This window comes from Rhinopithecus bieti, unplaced genomic scaffold (assembly GCF_001698545.2).
Source record: "Rhinopithecus bieti isolate Rb0 unplaced genomic scaffold, ASM169854v2 scaffold_3858, whole genome shotgun sequence".
NCBI lineage: Eukaryota > Metazoa > Chordata > Mammalia > Primates > Cercopithecidae > Rhinopithecus > Rhinopithecus bieti.
The window spans coordinates 1,284,993-1,307,584 of NW_016804227.1; the positions used below are offsets into that span (position 1 = coordinate 1,284,993).

The window sequence follows — 22,592 nt, forward strand, 5'->3', positions numbered from 1 at the left end:
CCTCGTGATCCGCCCGTCTCAGCCTCCCAAAGTGCTGGGATTACAGGCTTGAGCCACCGCGCCCGGCCAAGAATCTTTTTTTAACTGTCAAGTAAGGTTATGTATGAGGACTCCCCTTGGTCATACTAAGGAATATTTCCAAATACTGGACAAAAATGAACTTCCTCAGGTCACCTAATGAATACAAGCTTACAGTTATTATAGCTAAGAACATAGGTGTAGGGGAGAACACAAGGAAAGGATCGTCTGGACTAAGCAAAAAGGAAATTCTTCCAATTAGGCAGAGTGATGAAGCTTCAGGCCTAGGATTGCTGTGACAGCCTCTTCACTGATTGCCCATGCAATGTCTTCCTTTTCCACTAGGCCACCATGTGTATTTATTCTACTTTTTTCTTTCTAAAACGCAACACGTCGATGTTATTTCCTTACGCAAAACCCCATGCTGACTCCCTTTTGCCAATGATAGTAGGCGTGGGACTTCTTTTTCTTCCAGTAGGCGTGGGACTTCTTTTTCTTCCATTTCAGACTCTGAACAAGGTCCCAATCTGATTTTCTACATTTGCTCCTTCCTCTGCTTTTCACAAACCACACAAACAGTTCTATTTCAAAAGTATGTCCCTTTCCACTCATATCTTTCTCAGTCATCTCTGCCTGTCAGTGGCCCCTTGTCTTTCAAGATCCATTGTCAATGACATTTTCTCCTGAAGACATCTTATTCTTAACTGGATGATCTTTGGTGCCCTTAAGTCTCATGGCTATTTGCATCTCTAGAGTGGCCCTCATCATATTCTATTATCTATTATTGGTATTTGTGTATTTGTTTCTCTTTATATGCCAACCATAAACTCCTTGAGAGCAGGGACTGTGTCTTGGTGTCCCCAGAGATTAGCATGGTGTCCTGCAACTGGCAGAGTCATTCAGAGACACCAGGGCTCTTTGTATTTTTTCAGGCCCTTAGTATATTAAAAACTGAAAAATGCCAGGGTTACAAAATTGTGGCATATTTTAAATGTTAACGTCAAAAAATGGATGTGATGAAAACACATACAGCCCACAAGAATCCCCAGTGTAATTGTGTGCTGCATAAGATAATTACAGGATTTCTAAAATATTTAATTCACGGTGTTTTTCAGTTGGCATAGTCTGATAACTGTACACAAGTGCAGTGTTGTAGGTTTTGCATGTTGATTTTCTTCTTTCTGTTTTGTCAGTTTGCCTCTAGGACTGTTAATTTGAGGCCTCGGCCAAAGGACCCTCTAGACTCTATGTGAGGGGTCCCCATATGTAGATCTCTGATAAATGTTCCCTGAAATGAGTTCAGTTTAATTACACACCAAAATGATGCTATATATAAATACTATACAATGAATTTCTATTTTTGTGTAATCATATTATTCAGAAATAAGCTTGAAAGTTATTAACATCTAATTTGATATCTAAATTTAACTTTCAGTTTTACACTTTGAAGGTCAGAGAACTAGATATTGGGGAAGAGTTCTGGGATACATGTGCAGAAGGTGCAAGTTTGTTACACAGGTAGACATGTGCCGTGGTGGTTTGCTGCAACCATCAACCCCGACAGGCCCTGGTGTGTGATGTTCCCCTCCCTGTGCCCATATGTTCTCATTGTTCAACTCCCACTATGAATGAGAACATGCAGTGTTTGGTTTTCTGTTCCTGTGTTAGTTTGCTGAGAATGATGGTTTCCAGCTTTATCCATTCCCTGCAAAGGACATGAACTCATTCTTTTTTATGGCTGCATAGTGTTCCATCCACTCTATCATTTATGGGCATTTGGGTTGGTTCCAAATATATATATATATCCAGTAATGGGATTGCTGAGTCAAATGGTGTTTCTAGTTCTAGATTCTTGAGGAATTGCCACACTGTCTTCCATAATTGTTGAACTAATTTACACTCCCACCAACAGTGTAAAAGTGTTCCTATTTCTCCACATACTCTCTAGCATCTGTTGTTTCCTGACTTTTTAATAATTGCCATTCTAACTGGCGTGAGATGGTATCTTATTGTGGTTTTGATTTACGTTTCTCTAATGACCAGTGATGATGAGGTTTTTTTCCATATGTTTGTTGGCCACATAATAACGAGTATTCAGATAGGAAGAGAGGAAGTCAAATTGTCTCTGTTTACAGATGACGTGATTGTATATTTAGAAAACCCCATTGTCTCAGCCACAAAACTCCTTAAGCTGATAAGCAACTTCAGCAAAGTCTCAGGATACAAAATCAATGTTCAAAAATCACAAGCATTCCTATACACCAGTAATAGACAAACAGCCAAATAATGAGTGAACTCCCATTCACGATTGCTCCAAAGAAAATAAAATACCTAGGAATACAACTTACAAGGGATGCGAAGGACCTCTTCAAGGAGAACTATAAACCACTGCTCAAGGAAATAAGAGAGGACAAAAAGAAATGGAAAAACATTATGTTCATGGATAGGAAGAACCAATATTTTGAAAATGGCCATACTGCCCAAAGTAATTTGTAGATTCAATGATATTCCCATCAAGTTGCCATTGACTTTCTTTACAGAATTAGAAAAAACAAGTTCAAATTTCTTATGGAACCAAATAGAGCCCATATAGCCAAGACAATCCTTAGCAAAAAGAACAAAGCTGGAGGCATCATGCTATCTGACTTCAAACTGTACTACAAGGCTACAGTAACCAAAACAGCATGGTACTGGTACCAAAACGGATATATAGACCCATGGAAAAGGACAGAGGCCTCAGAAATAACACCACACATTCACAACCACCTGATCTTTGACAAACCTCACAAAAGCAATGGGGAAAGGATTCTCTCTTTAATAAATGGTGTTGGGAAAACTGGCTAGCCACATGCAGAAAACTGAAACTGGATCCCTTCCTTACACCTTATAAAAAAAATTAACTCAAGATGGATTAAAGACTTAAACATAAGACCTAAAACCATAAAAACCCTAGAAGATAACCTAGGCAATACCATTCAAGACATAGGCATGGGCAAAGACTTCATGACTAAAACACCAAAAGCCATGGCAACAAAGTCAAAATTGACAAATGGGATCAAATTAAAGAGCTTCTTTACAGCAAACAAACTATCATCGGAGTGAACAGGCAACCTACAGAATGGGAGACAATTTTTGCAATCTATCCGTCTGACAAAGGGCTAATATCTAGAGTCTATAAGGAACTTAAACAATTTTACAAGAAAAAAACAACCCCATCAAAAAGTGTGTGAAGGATATGAAGACACTTTTCCAAAAAAAAGTACTCATTTTTACTACCTGAATAACGAATTTTGTATTTCCCTGCACTATGAGGCACATGAAGAGTCAAATTGTATTTTCTATGACTCTCCTGAGTTAGTAACAAAGATGAATGTTTCATGAGAATTAGTATAATTTATTTTTCAAAACTGCCCTACAGGTGGAAAATAATGAAGAATTCTATCACTTCAATGTATTTAGAAATCATTACCATAAGAGTGCAAATTGATATGAATACTCAATCATTCTTTGTTATTGGACAATATAGCTTAATTTTGCATAGTTAGAGGTATGGGATACCTGAGGAGCATAAATACATGAATTATGTGTCTTTGTAATTATCTTTCTAGTATAGATCATATAAATCAGGCACACCTGGGTGTGTAAGAACTCATCGTAAGAATTACCATTGTTTATTTTTTGACATGTATGTGTTTAGATTTTTTTAATGATATAATCTCATTCCCTTAGACTAGTTAGTAGAATGATATGTTTCAAGCCCTACTTTGCTAAATTAACATGAACCCAACTTTTCCTATAAAATTATTTTATAGTGAAAAGGAGAACAAGAAATGAGTTGTTATAATTCAGCAGTAAGAAAGGAAATTTGGTTGTTTAAACATTAGGCATCAAGTTTTTCTCCTACCTCCATACAACTGAGATATCTGATGCTTTTTCAAGGAGCAGGGGTCACTCAAAGAGCAAGGATAGAGATGGATTGGACATAAAGGGTGATGAAGTTTGAATTAGTTAACTTATACTAAATGCAGGTGCTTCTGAAATGTCCTCTGCAAGAATCACATATAAGAGATACATAGTTAAATACAGAAAAACTTGAAAGATTAAGTTATTTGTGAAATTTATTGATTATTTTAAATGTTAGTTTATTTACATTTATGTAAAATGTATCACATGTTAAAAACATTTAAAAATCCATAGTAGCACTAAAGGTTTTCTATGACTAGAAGTAAGTTGTAATTTGAATAAGCCATCCTCACACCTCTTTCATATTCTCATTTTATCCACAAATTTTATATTCACCAAAAGTAAAAAGCATTTTATTAACCTACAATTTATTTTTAACTAACGCACACAAAAGCATTTTAAATAAATCACAATAGAACTTAACCTTGGGAAAACTGAATATCAATATGCAGATGCGATCAAAATAGGATTTTATGGAAAAAGGTGAGGACAGTTTCATAAAACCTAAGGAAAAATTTCAAGAGGACAGTTTGTACATACAAAAATATGCCTGAGGCTGGGCACGGTGGCCAATTCTTGTACTCCCAGCACTTTGGGAGGCTGAGGCAGGAGGATTGCTCGAGCCCAGGAGTTTGAGACCAGCCTGAGCAACATTGAGAGACCTCATCTCTGCAAAAAATAAACAAAATTAGCTGGGTATGGTGGTACATGCTTGTAGTCCCAGCTACTCAGGAGATTTAGGTGGGAGGATTGCTTGAGCCAGGGAAGTCGAGGTTGCAGTAGCCTGAGATCACACCACTGCACGCCAGCCTGCACGATAGTGAGACCCTGTCTCAAAAAACAAACAAAAATATGCCTGAAAGGATAGTTTTCATACTGCCCACTACTTTACAGTTGAGTAGGCATGTATATGTCCAACAGGCATCTGAAAATACACACTTATTTGTGGACAAAATTCTGTTAATTATCTAATTGTGAAACATACAACATAGTCCCAACCATGTCAAAGTCTCCAATGAAAATTTAAAATGTATCTTATTTGGAAGGACTATAAACGTTAATATTTCTGTACAATATTATAAAACAAAACCCAGTTTGTGGCCTGATTTATATATATAACCACATGGAATTCTATACTGAAGCCCTAACAAAACTTCCATTACCCTCCACATCCATAATTTATCCTTTGCTCTTTCTGCCAACCAAAGGTGTTGGACAATGATTTGAGGTCTTAGTCTGAACTTTTGAATGAGAGGTGCCCCATCAGCTGGACTTCTCCTGAGTGTTGAAAAGGTAAGGGGTTTTGCTTCTTTATTCACTCCTTTCTTACTATTTGCATTATAACATAACTTTCTTGGGACTCAAGGGAACAAACCATACAGTCTCTTTTGCTAAATGCCAGAAATCAAGAAGCCAGTTGAAGTTTTCAGTCCAAATTGTTTCACAAGTGTTACACAGTAGAAAACTTTTTCGGCGGCTCACGCCTGTAATCCCAACACTTTGGGATGCTGAGCTGGGTGGATCACGAGGTCAGGAGTTTAAGACCAGCCTGGCCAAGATGGTGAAACCCAGTCTCTACTAAAAATACAAAAATTAGCTGGGCGTAGTGGCGGGCACCTCTAATCCCAACTATTCGGGAGGCTGAGGTAGGGAACTGCTTGAACACAGGAGGCAGAGACTGAAGTGAACCAAGATCGTACCACTGCACTGTCTGTCACCTGGGCGACAGAGCGAGATCCATCTCAAAAAAAAAGAAAAAAAAAAAAAAAAAAAACCAAAACAAAGAACTTTTTTTTTTGTCTCAGTTTGAGGTCTCTTGTTAAAAATTTAAAGAAAATTAATTTTACAATTTCCTATTCTCAATGATTTTGATTTACTGACATTTTACCCTACAACAATATAGTGAAAAAGTGTGGTCTTGGGATTGGTTAGACCTAATTCAGGACTACCTATACTAGATGTGAGGCTATAGGCAAGTGTGCTAAAGATTCTTTGGAATCTTATTTTACTCAATAGGAAAATGGTATGTGTAGTAATGATTATTTCATAAGGATATTGAGAGCATTAAATGGGGAATAAAAACCACATAAAAGGCTTAGCATATTAGAGACTTAATACAAATCAATTTCTTGCATTTTGCTTATCCTGGATATACCATGGGTTTGCTTCAGATTGGAAAACAAGATAGCAACAAAGTTCCATGTTTCATGCTTCAGTGACTTAAAATATTAGTTGTTCTGGCCAGGTGCAGTGTCTCACGCCTGTAATCCCAGCACTTCGGGAGACTGAGGTAGGATGATTGCTTGAGCCCAGGAGTTTGGGACCAGACTGGGCAATGAAGTGAGGCCCTGTCTCTACAAAAAATAAAAAACGTAGCCAGGCATGGTGGTGTGCACCTGTGATCGCAGCTACACGAGAGGCTGAAGTAGGAAGATTGCTTGACCTTAAAAGGTTGAAGCTGTAGTGAGCCTTTTTATGCCACTGCATTCCAGCCTGAGTGACAGAGTGGGACTTTGTCTCAAACACACACACACACACACACACACACACACACGTACGTATATTAGTTGTTCTACAAATAAAAATATTTTATTTTCAAAACATGTTTTACTAAAAGTTTTTCAGTAAGGGTATAAAAACTATTGCTGGTCAACTTTGACTACTTCCAAAATGTTTTTTTTGAGTGAGATATTATACCTCTTTGTTAGTTCATTGCAATAATACTGCAATATTTAAAATTGAAACGCAGTAATGGTAAATATAGAAGAATTAGAGGATAAAATGAGTGGAGAGATGGAAAGGTACAGATTGAATATAATTATTTAAGTAAAATATTTTCCTAGAGAAAACAAAAGTAGAACTTTGAGGTTGAATCTCTTTTAATGTAATGTTTTCTCAAATCCAAGTGTTTTACACTATACAATAGGAGTAGATTTTGTCACCACTCTGTGGTCAAACTCATTTTCTTTCTTTTTTTATTTTACATTAAAAAATTTTACTTTAAGTTCCAGGATACATGTGCAGGATGTGCAGGTTTGTTACATAGGTAAATGTGTTATTTTTAATTTAATTTAACACTTTTATTTTAAGTCATACAACTCTCATAGCCAGTAGTTAATATTACCTTGAAAGTTTGGTATGGTTGATGAATTGCATCCTGTTAATAATTGCTACAGATTTTTGAATAATTGCAGACCAGTTTGATGGTCCTGGGTTGGCATAAGAACATGAAGATTTACTTTTTCCTGTGAGCTTTCTTGGGATGAAGAAATTTAGTGGTTTTTTTTTTTAATTTTAAGAAACATTTATTGGCTATTTTTTACATGATTTATTTCTCACTGAAAATAAATTCCACTGGGCATAAAATGTATTTTGTAAGTCACAGAGTAACCCAACTTGAAGCTAGTTTTTCAGACTTAGGCAGTTCATGCTGTAAGACCTGGATCTCATGGTCACCCTTACAAGAGAAATATCTAATTGAAAAAATTAAATATGAAGAGCATTAATTTTGAAAGTGCTAAAATGACATAAAGGGATCTCACTGGGCTTGAGATATTAAGTATTAAAATTGTTAAAGGTTTAAATTGTTCGTAACTTACTGCATAGAAAATGTGCCAAATGTCAGTAAATAAAAAAATTCTTCTTTTAAATAAAATTTACAGAAAATTATGACAATACTACAAAGAGGTTCTGTACAACCCCCACCCAGTTTCTCTTACTATTAACATCTTACATTAGCATGTTAGTTTGTCACAATTAGTGAACCGGTATTGATACATTAGTATTAACTAAAGTCAGGGTTCTTTTTATTGGAGAATGGTGTTAGAAACTAAGGTCTGGGCCCTGTGGTATGGTGGTTGCTATAGAGATGTCATTACTTTTAGGGTCTCTCCCAGCTGACAAAGCAAAGAAATATATGTGTGTATATTAACCTATGTGTACACATATATCTATGATTATTTTGGTATGTAACATCTGCATCTTTATTAAGCTAAATATGAGTTCATATGGTGTCTTCAATTCTAATCAATTACAGTATAGATTATTCTAGCCTCTTCCTATTGCTTATCTATAACTTCCTATTTCAAACAGTGAAAAATCTGTCTTCTACCACCTACTATCTGCTTACCTAATTTCTCATTTCCAGTTTACGTATGTAGTGGTTTCAGAATTATTACATATAGCCCTGTGGGATACAACTTTGTCAACTAGAGTGGTGCTTATGCAGGTTCTGTTATCTTTAGTTTTACTGACTCTACTCATTTCCAAAGTTGTTTAGTCCAGAACATTTCACTCATACTCCTCCTAGTGAAGTTGTTTCATGTTAGTAACACAGATTCTTTTTTTGCAGTCTGCATTCCATTTTAGGGTTCCCTCGTCTCCAGTCTCCTCAATTATTATTATTTTAATTCACATACATCAAGGTTTATTCTTTGTGCTGTAAAGTTCTATAGGTTTTGACAAATGCAAAGTGTCATGTTCCCATCATTACAGTGTCATACAGAATTGTTTCACTGCCCTAAAAATATCCCTTGTCCTTTGCCTATTCAACCCTTCCCCTCCTTTCCCAAACTCCTGGCAACCACTGATCCGTTTATCATAGAGCTGTGCCTCTTCCAGAATGCATATAATTGAAATCATACAATATGTAGACTTTTCACCCTGGCTTCTTTCATTAGCATTATGCATTTAACATTCCTCCATGTCCTTATGTGGCTTGTAGTTCATTACTTTTTACTGTTGGATAGTATTCGATCATAGAAATGTACCACAGTTTGTTTATCCATTCGCTGATTGAAGTATACCAATATACCTAGGAACATGGCTGCTAGATCGTATAGTAAGACTATATTTAGCTTTGCAAGAAACTGCCAAACTGTATTTCAAAGTGGCTGTACCATTGCACCACCAGCAACTCTTGCCAGTGATCCAGTATTGTCAGTTTTTTGGATTTTAGCTATTCTAAAAGGTGAGTGATAGTATCTCATTGTCGTGTTAATTTGTAATACTCTAATGACAAATGATGGTGGGTTTCTTTTCATATGTTTGTTTTGCATTTGTATATCTTCTTTAGTATGGTGTCTGTTAAGATGTTTTGCTTACTTTTTTAAACTGTGTTGATTGTTTTCTTTTACTTTTTCTTTTTTCTTTTGAGATGGAGTCTTGCTCTTTCACCCAGGCTAGAGTGCAGTGGCGTGATCTCGGCTTACTGCAAGCTCCCCCTTCTGGGTTCAAGTGATTCTTGTGCCTGAGCCTCCTGAGTAGCTGGGACTACAGGCGCCCACCACCACGCCTGGCTAATTTTCTTGTATTTTTGGTAGAGACGAGGTTTCACCATGTTGGTCAGGCTGGTCTTGAACTCCTGACTGCAGATGATCTACCCGCCTTGGCCTCCCAAAGCTAGGATTACAAGTAGGATAGGCATGAGCCACTATGCCCAGCTGATTGTTTTCTTATCGTTGAGTTTTATATTCCTTCATTTTTGAATGGAGTAAATAAACACAATAAAACTGGTTGAGAAGATTTGCATTTAAAAAATCATAATGAATTGTAGGATACACATTCTATTATTTCATGGGAAAAATCATGGAAGAGTCAGTTCAGTATTCAGTGAATCATTAACGTAAGGATGTAAAATTTGATACACACACAATTTATTGAGCACTTATCCTGTGTCAATCAGTGTGCTAAATTTTTTTCTTTTATATTAACTCATTTAATTCCCACTACAGCCCTGTGTAATGGCAGCTGTTCTTCCCACCATTTTATAAATGAAGAAACCTTAGATCACACTCAGTTAGAAGAGTTCTAAACCCCTGTGTGGTGCTGTCTGATAGAAAATATATTTTAAAATGAGATGATCTAAGGTTTGTTTACTTACAGAACTAAAGGAAAGTATGTCTTAAATTTAATAATGAGTGATTATAGAAACAGATTACAGGAAATAGTCCATCTTTCTTGAATTATCCAAATTGTTACAAGCCTCAAATTTATTTTTGTTTGTATGAGAACACATTTAGGTGATCGGATAGAAGTATATGGTTTTTCCCAGATGTTAAAATTTATTTCACATTAACTTTTTTTCATCTTTACTTTCTTCAAGGCAAGTAGGATAGAATGTAATAATCAAATAGGTTTTTTCCCCCACCCCATTTTAGAGCAGATAAATAATTTCCAAGAGCCATTTGCTTTGTTATTGGATAAGTAATTAACAAAAAGAATTCCTAAAGACAATTAGAATCATGACCAAACTGAGTCTTAAAAACATAGCAGTGCACTCACAGCCGGTGGCTGGCTTGGTGGCTGGCGATGAGCCTGCAGCATGGGACTGGGTGTTCCACCACAGCTTGGCTGTTGTCCAGGGAGCTCTCAGTCGCTGGGGTTCCCACAGTGCCAATCACGAGGCAGGTGCAGAAAGGATGAAGGTTTCTGTTCCCCGTTAGTGTTGAGGGCATGCAGGTCGTCTGACATGAGGGGCATGAAAAGTGAAGTTCTTGCTTTGCTTTGGGTAAGAAATCTGCATTGACAGAGGCTCAAGAACCTGCTCTGACACCTCACATGTCTTAGCCTGGCCTTTGAGTTGAGTAGGGAGTTTGAGTGGGAGTTTGAGTTTCCTTTTACAGAAACAGAACTGAGGCACTTTCATTTTTTAGTTTCCTAGTACCTTTGTTAAGAATAAAAGCCAAAATGAGTTGTAAAAGTTTTAAATTTGTAGATTTTAAATTTGCATTTAAAAAATTAATGGTTTTTTTCTTTTCTTTTCTTTTTTTTTTTTTAATGGAGTTTTGCTCCTGTTGCCCAGGCTGAAGTGCAATGGCATGATCCCGGCTCACTGCAACCTCTGCCTCCCAGGTTCAAGCGATTCTTCTGCCTCAGCCTCCTGAATAGCTGGGATTACAGGTGTCTGCCACCACATCCAGCTTATTTTTGTATTTTTAGTAGAGACGGGGTTTCACCATGTTGGCCAGGCTGGTTTTGAACTCCTGACCTCAGGTGATCCACCTGCCTCGGTCTCCCAAAGTGCTGGGTTTACAGGTATGAGCCACTGCGCCTGGCCAAAATTAAGGCTCTTAACATGTAAAAAGTAAAGTGCAGTGGAATTGTGGCACTTATGCAAGATAATACAATTTAAAAGATTTATAAGAATATTAACTGCTAATGAACAGTAGAGGGATCTAANATTTTGTATTTTAGTAGAGACGGGGTTTCACCATGTTGGCCAGGCTGGTTTTGAACTCCTGACCTCAGGTGATCCACCTGCCTCGGTCTCCCAAAGTGCTGGGTTTACAGGTATGAGCCACTGCGCCTGGCCAAAATTAAGGCTCTTAACATGTAAAAGTAAAGTGCAGTGGAATTGTGGCACTTATGCAAGATAATACAATTTAAAAGATTTATAAGAATATTAACTGCTAATGAACAGTAGAGGGATCTAATTAACATTGAAAGTTAGATGAGGAAAGTGTTTGTCTTCTATTCCCAACAGGACATCTTTGTAACTATAATGACTCCTGAGAAGATTCTGTTTTCAATCTTAAAACAGGAATGGGAGAAAAATGCAGGCCTTGGTAAGTACAAAAAGGGGAAACCAAAGGAGACAAGGGAGTTACTGTAGATTTTGCAGGGTTGAGGAAAGTCAGAATAAATACAAGAGGCAATGATGCTGGTAATTTTCTTTGGGCTCAGAGAAGTAATGCTTTGCTTTGTCAGAGTTGTAGTAAAATTTAGATCTAAGAAGCTCGTTGGAAGTTGTAGCAGAATCCTGTCTTGTTTACTGTGTCCACTGCCTGGCATAGAGATGGAACACTATAGGCTTTCCAAAAACATCTGTGGAATGGAATCAGAAAGTCACTTTACCCTCCAAGATGCAATTCTTTATTTTGAAAGATAAATATTTAAAAAGTTTATACATTTTTGACATGATTATGACATACATCCTTCCAGGCTTTCTTCAATGCTTATGCAAACATGTATATGTGACCTGTAGGTCTCCTTTTACCTGGTTTTTGGAGTACAAATAAGGTCACATCTCTTCTTAACTTTAAATGTTTAAAACATTGAAGTTAGCAAGAAGCCCAGAAACTTTTCTAAAGAACTTTTCCACCCCTAATTGTCCAAGAAGTCCAAGTCTTTCTTGGTTCATATAGGTAATTTCTGTTTCTAAACACTAGAAAAAGGAGACTATGAAGGATCTGACTAGTCCATTGTCACATGCCCCACCCCATTTTCTGCTGCAAGAGCCTCTGTCACCACAGCATTGTGTCACTGATGAAAATAGGTCCTCCCACAGAGTCAGATGCATCCCAGTCTATTGCTACTATTATCACCCTGTTGGAACAGATCCCTGCACGGGTCACAGTAGTTCCTGGAAGAAGATGAAACTCATTCTCCCAGCCTTAATATCAGCCAGTAATACTTTATTGTTGGAGCTCCAAAGTTGCTATAGTAGTTTCCAAAGCCCACCTGGCACCTAAGGATAGGTGAGTAAAGACAAGTTTCCTTTCAAGTGCAGAAACAAGAACCCATCTCCCACCACATAGTAGGTGTTGGCGTTAAACTTCTCTCTTACGGTGTGGTGTGTTCTCCTCGGGATCTTCGGTATTTCTGCTTGCTTACTCCAGTTGGGGTTATCTCAATGCACCAAACAGATTCTAACTACACTGAATCTCAAAAGAAATAGAAGTAGTCTTTGTCAAGCCACAGAAAAGAGCTTGTTCTTTCTTCTCCTCCTAGACACCTACATACTTTTCATTCTTCTAATGAAGATGGTCCATTCAATAAATTCAGAAGAAATGAAGAAAAAAATACAAGTCTAGTTTGTGATAAGTCCTTGTTTTCACCTAAACAGAGAAGCAAGAACACAAATTATATAAGGCACCTTCTCTTAATTAAATAAACAGAAGAGTTCTATGTGGTCTAGTTACAAAGAGATCACAGTGATTAACTACTCAGTTCTGGAGCCAGACAACTGGGTTTGTTCAGATTCTGGCACTCTTTCTTGAATTTGGGCATGGCATTTGATCTTCTGTACCTCAGTTTCTTCATTTTTAAATTGGGATGTTAATAATAAAATGTACTGACTTTATAGGGTCTTTCCTGAGGCACATAATGCAATTTAAACAACAAACAAGTATACATAACAGACATTTTTTTTCTTATAAAGACAGTACCATACTAAACTTAATTTGCTTTATTTGAAAATTATATTTTAGGTAAAACTTTGTAAGTTAATTTTTTTGGATGAAAACATGATACCAATTTATCAATCTGATTTTTCTTCATTAGCATGATATACTTTGTTCTAGAAAGGACTTAGGCAATTTTCATATATGTCTTTAAATATAATTTTTGCACATGTAAATAAGATTTCCAAAGTGTTTTGCCATCACTTCGTCAGTGTTGCCTCTCAACAGCCTTTGAAGTGAGGAGATTCCAGTCACTGTCTCAGTCACAAGGATGCAGGCTGTGGATGCCAGTGAGCCACAGTCACCGAACTGGGAATTGGCTGTCCTTTTGACCATACAGATTAATCACTGTAGTTTCACCAATCACATTGAATTTGAAGATCAATAAATGACCCTAAAACAATGAGATTTCATAGACTCTTTCTATGTAGTGGAAGTTAAAGCAAATCAGAAAGGAGTCACTAAACCTGTGAATTCTTGAATTTTAGTTTTCCAGGCCAACAAGCCTTCTTTAAGTGACTTCATGTCCTGTTCTTAGTTTTTGATCATAGATTGGTATAAGAAATGACCATAAATGTTTTTGAGAAAATTATTGCTGAAAATACTGTTCATGATGCCACTCAATGATGTAAGTCTCTAAACAGCAAACTCTTCCATGAATGGGGTGGAGGGAGGATGGTTTTTCTTTCCAGGTGAACTTACATATTGCCTTTTCTCAGATATCAGACCGTGAGAATAATATAATGGATTGGGCTTTGACAGCCAAGACTTTCAGAATTGCTGTTAGTGCCCATGTGCAATGAAATTTTTCTATCATGTCTCTCATTATTATTATTTCAAATGCCCTGTTTTAACTGTTTTGATTACTAATTATCTATTTAGAGGGAAACAGTTATAAATAAATAATTCACTGTTCTATTTACTGTGCACCCCGCCTTTCTAAATGTAACTCTTCTATGTATCATGTAAATTATCACAGAACTCTTCTGAGAAAAAAATGGTTACTTTTCTTTTTAGAATTCAAATTTATAATTATCTACATCTATAGATAGCATCTGACTTTCAGCATGATATCACCAATGAAAATTTAATCTGTGTTATGAATTCCCTTGTTTCTAGAAAGGCTTCAGCGGTAAAATGGGAAGAGAACCCATATGAATAAAACACGTCATGACTGGCAGTTTTAGAAAATCTTACAGGATTTGGTAGCTTTTACATTTATGACAAAATTGTATTTTTGATATTGCTCATAATTATTTCAGTTCATTAGCAGCATTAATAAGCTCCCATTTTGAACAGCTTGAAGATCTTTAAGACTTCCTTAATGAGAAACTACCTTTAAGTTATAGAAGACCCATCAGGGTGCCAAATTCCATCTGGACAGAGTTACAAATACACCACTGTTTATGAGCTGAAAATTAGAGCAACCAAACAACAGAGCTTTAAAATGTTATTTCAATACAAGGGGACATTTTCACCGTATAAAATAGAAGTTTGCCTCTAAATAAAATGATTTTACAATTGCAAGAGTATTTCATTTACCCCTTTTCATTTAGTTCAAATACCAATAAATTCTTAGGGAATGAGAAATTCCAGTGTTCCTGAGAATTCTGATAGCTTTTAGAGAGTTCAGTTTTCTGTAGCATTCCATTTCGCAATCCTACACAAATTTCTAATTTATAACCAGTGGTATGTGATGATAATTTCTAACATTTATTAAGTGTTTATTAGGTTCTAAGTGCTTTATTTATGATATAGATATATCACATTTAATTTATTTCATCCAGTGGTTCTCAACTGGGGACAGTTTTGTATCTCTCTCCCCAAGATATTTGGCAATCTCTGGAGATAGTCCTGGTTGTCACAACCTAGGATGTATGTGGTCCTACGAGCATCCAAGGAATAGAAGCTAGAGATACTGCTGAACATTCTACAGTACAAGGGCAACCCCCACATCAAAAAATTATCCACACCCAAATGTCAATAGTACTGAAGTTGAGAGACCCTAACTTAATCTGTTCAACAACCCTATGAGGTGGGGTTTTTTTTTTTTTGTTTGTTTGTTTGTTTTTTGATGGGGGGAGATAAAGTCTCACTCTGTCGCCTAAGCTAGAGTGCAGTGGCATGATCACGACTCACTGCAGCCACGATCTTCCAGGCTCAAGCCATCTACCTGCCTCAGCCTCCCAAGTAGCTGAGATCAGAAGCATGCACCACCACACCTTGCTATTTTTTATTTTTTGTAGACACAAGGTCTTACTGTGTTGCCCAGGCTGATCTCAAACTCCTGAGCTCAAGCAATCCTCCCTCCTCAGCTTCTCAAAGTGCTGGGATTACAGGTATAAACCATGGCACCTGACTAAGGTGGGTATGTTTAACCTTGTTTTGGGGCAAGGGAAAAAAAACACAGAAAGGTTAAGTAACTTATGTAAGGTCACAGAGCTAAGTGTGGTGCCAGGATTGAAAACCTAGTTCTTTATTGCTTTAGCACAAGCTATTTCCACTATACTCTGTCATGTTCAGAGAATGTTGATGTCCATCAGTAGATTCTGAATTTTGAAGGATGGAGATACTGCCTTATTCTGTACATCTGCTTTATCATCCAAGCTCTTGCTTGGTGAAAAATTAATGTTAACCATTCATCTCTTGAGCATCTTCAAATATCCCCTTTAGAATGACATTTCAACTATAGGTCAGTAACCCCAAGAGAAAATGGTTTTTCGAGTGCATATACTGTATTACAAAATAAGGGGTGAATTCAAAGGAAAACATGAGATGCAATTCGTGCCTCCAAGGAGGTTGTAGGGAAGAGGGGTTATGTATGTATGTAAATAGAAGTTGGTGTGCGTGTGTGTTTATAAACAGAATTGTCAGACCAAACATTATTTTGGAAGCAGTAAAAGTAAACTAGAATCTGGCCTAGTCATTTCCCAGGACACCTCTTTCAAGTCCTGAAACATCTTTGTAAGACTGTAATGTGTGTTTACATCCTAGGTAATCACTGTGGCCCACTGTTGAAGAGCTGTGACTGTTCTTACCCTTCTAGCTTAGATAAATTTATAAGCACAACCAGACTACATATATGAAGCTGACGAGACCTTGTCTTTTTTTTTAATGAGCTTTTCTTCCCAATAGGAGTGACTATTTCTTTTCTTCTTCCACATTTTCAGGTTTTAGTGTACTTGTGATTGCTACCCACTTATCACTGTTAAAGTCCACTCAGGAGAGAATCTGAGAAACACTCTCAAATTAAGTTGAACATGATGGATAAGTAAAGTATTGTGAAAGTTCACTCTCGTGATTTCTAATGGTGAAACCTGGCAGGGTGAGTAATCTTTGATGAGAACGTTATCACTTATAATCTTTCATATATTGAGATCATGTGTAAGAAGCACCCAGCACATTGCTGAACACAAAGTAGGTATGAAATAGATGTTGGCTTCCTTTTCTCCTACTCCTCCTTGCTCTTCTTTTTAATATACCTTTAAAATGATGCCACACAAATGGCCACACAGTCTTCTATATTTAAGATCAGTTCTGGCATTAGGAAATTCTATAGGGGAAGTATGTGTAATCATTAAATGCTTGGGCTCAGGCCACAGATTGTTTAGGTTTAAATCCAAGTTTCCTCTTTTATTATTAATTGTGCAACTTGCTTGGGAAAATATGAAACTTGTTTTTCCTCAGGTTCATTATCTGTAATATATAGTTAATGAAGAAGTTACCTGTCCCATGAAGGTGTTGTAAAGATTAAAAAAGGCAAATTAGGCTGTGTATTTGTCATTATAATTTGGCATATATGGTAAGTGCCCAACAACCATAGGCTATTATAAAATTGTTATAAAATGATATGAGCTATCATTGAGCAGCATGAAAGAAGAGCTTCACTGTTTCACCTACTCTCACCCTGGCCCATTAATCTCTTTCCTGTTCCTGACATTTCAAAGATACGTTCAGGATTTCAGTCATGACCTTAAGCCACATTTGAACAGTTTTCTGGTAGATAAGTCCTTATTCCCACATTATGTAAGTACCTAGATGCAAATCCTGAATATCATGTCGCAATTAGTGCATTTGGACATGCTTGCTAACTGTGTTAAAGCTCTGAATAATGGTAAAGTTTTATTTCTACCAAAACAAATTTGGACCGTAATGTTTTATGATAAAAATCTATGGTCTTCCTATGTACATGTGTGTGTACATGCTTAAAATGGAATGTTATAGTTAAATGTAATTCTTTAAAAGTATGTAACTCCAGTGGCTACTTGGTTTGGCTACTTGGTTTGTAGATTTCTGCTTTCCTGTTTCATTGTTAAACAGGCCTAAAAGTTATTATTTCATGAAACTAATGTGAGGAAAGAGACTAGGTTGATGTATAAGTGACATTATAAAAGTACATGAGGGATGATTTGATTAGAAGCAGTATTACACAGTCATAGGAGTAATGGTTTAGAACTAGACCCAGGTTTGAATCTTAGCTCTATCATTATAGGCATTTACTTAACTTTTCTTGTTTGCTTACTCAACTGAAAACTGAAGATAATAACACCTATTTACATGGTTGTTGTAAGGGTTGTATGAATAATGTCTGGCAAATAGTAAGAACTCAAGTAACTGTTTCATTCTTTCCAGAAGAAGGAGAGTGACTGAAAAATATTTGGAGTCTCCTCCAGCCATATTCCTTGGTCAGCTTCTATGATTCTCTTTGGAGCTTATTTCTTAATCCCTTTATTTTCACTTGCTTGTTGATAACAAAGAATAACTAATTATTAATTTATTTCAAAATGCATGTATTATATTTGAAGGGCCACACTAATAGTTATAAACTAAGCAACAGATTGGGGATGGGGAAGTGGATGGAGTGAGTTCAGTCACATGTCTGGGAAAAGTCAACAGTGAAGACAGAGTCTCAATTTTTGTCATACTGGAGAGATGAAAACACAGGTAGAGGATTTCAAACAACAGAGTGGATGGTGAGTTAAAAATGCTAAAGTTTTTTCCTGGTGTCTAACTTAATGCAGTGCGGTTTATCTCTTTGCCCTTTTCTCTACTATTCAAATTTAGGATAATAAAGATTAAATGTTTCTAAATCTTACTTTACAATATTCAAGAAAAAAGGTATGCTTTTGTCCACTGAAGTGCAAAGCAGAGCTATGAAAACCTGCTGAACACATTCTTTATTTTCAACACATGTTCTTGTCTTTCCATCATGAAATGCATGTTTTATTTGTACTGTATTTGGGTGACCACAAGTCAACAATAAGATAATTCACAAGACCCTTGCCTTGGATGTGTTGACAGTGAAGTAATCAGGCCAAAATTTTTACTTTCCTTTGAATTTTTCAATTCAAACACAATGTGTGCTTGCTTTTACACAATAGGGTTCAGGGATTAGAGGGTTGGCTCTTTAAATACCGTCAGAGACACAGGCAATCCTACACCAAGTGCTCAGAAGGAAGGCGCCTATGCCTGGGAATGCCCAGATGCCCTTAGAGAGTTGAAGATGGCGTTTCTCTGAGTCAGGTCAAAGTTAACACATTACCTTCGCTTCAAAGACTGCTTGGATTCCTTTCGGTGGATTAGTCAAGATGTTTTGCTGACTGAGACTAGGAAATCTATAGGAGGGCGGGTTAGTTTACATTGTTGCTGGTCATTGTCGCTAAAACACTCCAAAGCCTGCCTTAAAAATGCACACTGGACTAAAAACGACAGACAAGGAACAAATCCTGGGCCGGTAGTTAGGCAAAGCACTATCTCCTCTTACCTCCTTGTAGATTTTTTTTCCCCCTTTAAGTACGTGTCCTCAGATTTCTTTGCCACCCTTGGAGTCCACTCACCTAAGCCTGAAACTAATAAAGCTTGGTTCTTTTCTCCAACACGCAGAGGAAGCGCTAAGGTGAATGCATCAGACCCACACTGCCGCGGAACTTTTCGGTTCTCTAAGGCTGTATTTTGATACATGAAAGGCACATTTTCCTTCCCTTTTCAAAATGCACGTTGCAAACGTAACAGGAACCCAGCTAGGATCATCGGGAAAAGGAGGAAGAGGTGGAAGGCAGGCTCGGAGGAAGCTGGTGGCAGCGGGTCCTGGGTCTGGCGGACCCTGACGCGAAGGAGGGTCCAGGAGGCTCTCCGGGGAGCCAGTTCTCCTGCCGGTGGCTTCTTCTGTCCTCCAGCGTTGCCAACCGGACCTAAAGAGCGGCCGCGACTGTCGCCCACCTGCGGGATGGGCCTGGTGCTAGGCAGTAAGGACACGGACCTGGAAGGAGCGCGCGCGAGGGAGGGAGGCTGGGAGTCAGAATCGGGAAAGGGAGGTGCGGGGCGGCGAGGGAGCGAAGGAGGAGAGGAGGAAGGAGCGGGCGGGGTGCTGGCGGGGGTGCGTAGTGGGTGGAGAAAGCCGCTAGAGTAAATTTGGGGCCGGACCAGGCAGCACTCGGCTTTTAACCTGGGCAGTGAAGGCGGGGGAAGGAGCAAAAGGAGGGGTGGTGTGTGGAGTAGGGGTGGGTGGGGGGAGTTGGAAGCAAATGACATCACAGCAGGTCAGAGAAAAAGGGTTGAGCGACAGGCACCCAGAGTAATAGGTCCTTTGGCATTAGGAGCTTGAGCCCAGTCGGCCCTAGCAGGGACCCCAGCGCCCGAGAGACCATGCAGAGGTCGCCTCTGGAAAAGGCCGGCGTTGTCTCCAAACTTTTTTTCAGGTGAGAGGGTGGCCAACCGAGCTTTGGAAAGACACGTGCCAACGAAAGATTAGGGCGTGTATGGGCTGGATTTGGGGAAAAGGAATGAGCAGTTTTTAAAAAGATGCGCTATCATTCATTGTTTTGAAAGAAAATGTGGGTATTGTGGAATAAAACAGAAAACATTAAGAAGAGGTGGAAGAATGAACTGAAGCTGATTGAATAGACAGCCACAACTACTTGCAACTGAAAAGTTAGAATCTCAAGACCCAAGTATGCTACTATGCAGTTATTTTATTTGATTTTTCTAAGAAGCTAAAAAAACTTGTTAATAATAAATAATTAAGTGTGGTTTATTGGTTTTCCCCCTTCATGCCTTGGACACTTGATTATCTTCTTGGCACATGCAGGTGCCATGCCTGCATATAGTAGGCGCTCAGAAAACATTTCTTGACTGAATTCTACCAAAAAAAATTTTGGGGTAGGTAGAAAATATGTGCTTAAAATATGTATTGTTATGAGACTGGATAAATCTAGTATTTGTCACAAGTACATTGTTCTTTAAAAATTGAAAGCAAATTTGTTGAAATATTTATTTTGAAAAAAGTTAACTTTACAAGCTATAAATTTTAAAAGCCGTAGAAATAGATACTGAAGGTATATCCAAGTGACATTTAATAAATTGTATTCCTAGCCTAATGTGATGAGCCATAGAAGCTTGCAAACTTTGAGCCACAGAAGCTTGCAAACTTTATCTAATGAGATTTTTAAAAACAGCTTCTAAGTTCGGAATCTTAGGCAAATTGTTATTAGATGTAGCACTTCATATTTGAAGTGTTCTTTGGATATTGCATCTACTTTGTTCCTGTTATACCTGTGTGAATGAATGAGTAGGTACTTCTCTCTCATGGGACATTACTTGACTCATAATTGCCCAATGAATAAGCATACTGAGGTATCAAAAAGGTCAAATATGTTATAAATAGCTCATATATGTGTGTAGGGGGGAAGAGATTTAGCTTTCACATTTCTGTTATGTTTAGTTCTCTGCATGTGCAGCTAATCCTGGAACTCCAGTGCTAAGCAGAGACTGTGGCCCTTGAAGGAGAGCTCCTCCCGGTGGATGAGAGAGAAGGACTTTACTCTTTGAAATTACCTTTTTGTGTTGATGTTATAGCACCTTTTGTTACTCCATCTATAAATAGGCTTATCTATTGATCTGTTTTCCTACTCCTTATAAAATCAGAATGTTAATTGGCATAAATTATAGACTTTTTTAGCAGAGAACTTTGAGGAAGCTAAATGCCAATCAGTCTAAAAATGCAATTTTCAGAAGAATTACTATTCCATGGATAGTTCTAAATACTAATGAACTTTAAAATAGCTTACTATTGATCTGTCAAAGTGGGTTTTATATAATTTTCTTTTACAAATCACCTGACACATTTAATATAGGTTAAAAAATGCTATCAGTCTGGTTTGCAAAGAAAATGTATTACAAAGGCGAGGTGGCGGGCGCCTGTAGTCCCAGCTACTCGGGAGGCTGAGGGAGGGCAGGAGAGAATGGCGGGAACCCGGCGAGGCGGAGCTTCGCGGTGAGCCGAAGATCGGCCACTGCACTCCAGCTGGGCCACAGAGCGAGACTCCTCTCAAAAAAAAAAAAAAAAAAAAAAAAAAAAGCTGCTAAATGTGTTAAGAACATACTCATTTCTGTTCTCCAAAATACTTCATAAGTTGCTCTAAGAATAGGTGTGTTTTTAAAAGTTAAGTTCCTACTATTTATAGGAACTGACAATCACCTAAAATACCAATGATTACAAACTTCCTTTTGGCCTTCTGGACTGCAATTCTGAAAGTGTAAAAAACGTATTTTTTGCATTAAGTTAGGCAGTATTGCTTAGTTTTCAAAAGTGGTGGATTTTGGAGTCAGATTATTTCAATTCAGATCCTACATCTACTGTTTAGTAGCTGTGTTGCCTGAGGCAGCTCCCTTAACATCTCTGTGTGTGACTTGACCTTTAAAATTTGGAGACTGTCATAGGGGTTAATCCCTTGAGAAAATGAATGTGAAGAGTTAGCCCAATGTTAACTGCTATTATTATGGATTACCATATTTTTACATTCATTACAGTACATGTACCTTGTTAATATAAGATGCTCAATTCATCTTTGAGTATAATTTTGTGACTCTTAATCTGGATATGCAATGATTGGGCCTGGATGAGAATTTAATTTATGAAAAATTGTGTTTCACATGGCCTTACCAGATATACAGGAAACATGTCATATGTTTCTATCATAGGTGGTTAAATACCTTAGAATTTAACTTTCTGAATAGGATCCCTTCAGTTTGAGAGTCATAAAACAGTAAAATTGTCATGGTATGGGTTATAGATTGTATTGAATATCTCTTTATAGGTCTAGGTTTTGTCATTGGAAAACCAAAAAAGTTTGGAAAAAAATCTAAGTTATTTCTTACTTTCTTAATTTTGCATGGATTTCACATCAAGTATAAAATTTGAAGAACATCTGAACTATCATAATCCATATATATATATAAATAAATAAAATAAACATAATCTAAGAGAGAATTTCACCATGAAAAATTCAGGTAGTTCATGACTATCATGGCAAACAAGTAAATTAAATAGAAACTTTTATGAAAATGACATTTATGAAATAGGAAGCCATTTTTAAACTAGAAGTGATATATTAGTATAAAATTTATAATTCATATGCAAGTGGGATTGAT

General features: G+C 37.3%; 1 protein-coding gene and 1 pseudogene across 4 annotated transcripts in view; one reads left to right on the plus strand and one right to left on the minus strand.

Moving 5' to 3' along the window:
• LOC108526518 (ankyrin repeat domain-containing protein 49-like) overlaps window positions 1-19,124 on the minus strand; it is a 38,339-nt pseudogene extending 19,215 nt beyond the window's left edge.
• A 246-nt stretch (window positions 19,125-19,370) lies between these two features.
• The window catches only part of CFTR (CF transmembrane conductance regulator), a 184,557-nt gene continuing 181,335 nt past the window's right edge, over window positions 19,371-22,592 (plus strand). For 3 of the 4 annotated variants that reach the window (XM_017867353.1, XM_017867352.1, XM_017867351.1), the window contains exon 1: window positions 19,697-19,861. In XM_017867353.1, coding sequence (XP_017722842.1) covers window positions 19,809-19,861 — 53 coding nt within the window. In that variant the 5' untranslated portion in view covers window positions 19,697-19,808. Of the gene's footprint in view, window positions 19,409-19,696; window positions 19,862-22,592 lie in introns of those variants that run through there. The other variant, XM_017867350.1, reaches the window with a different exon arrangement.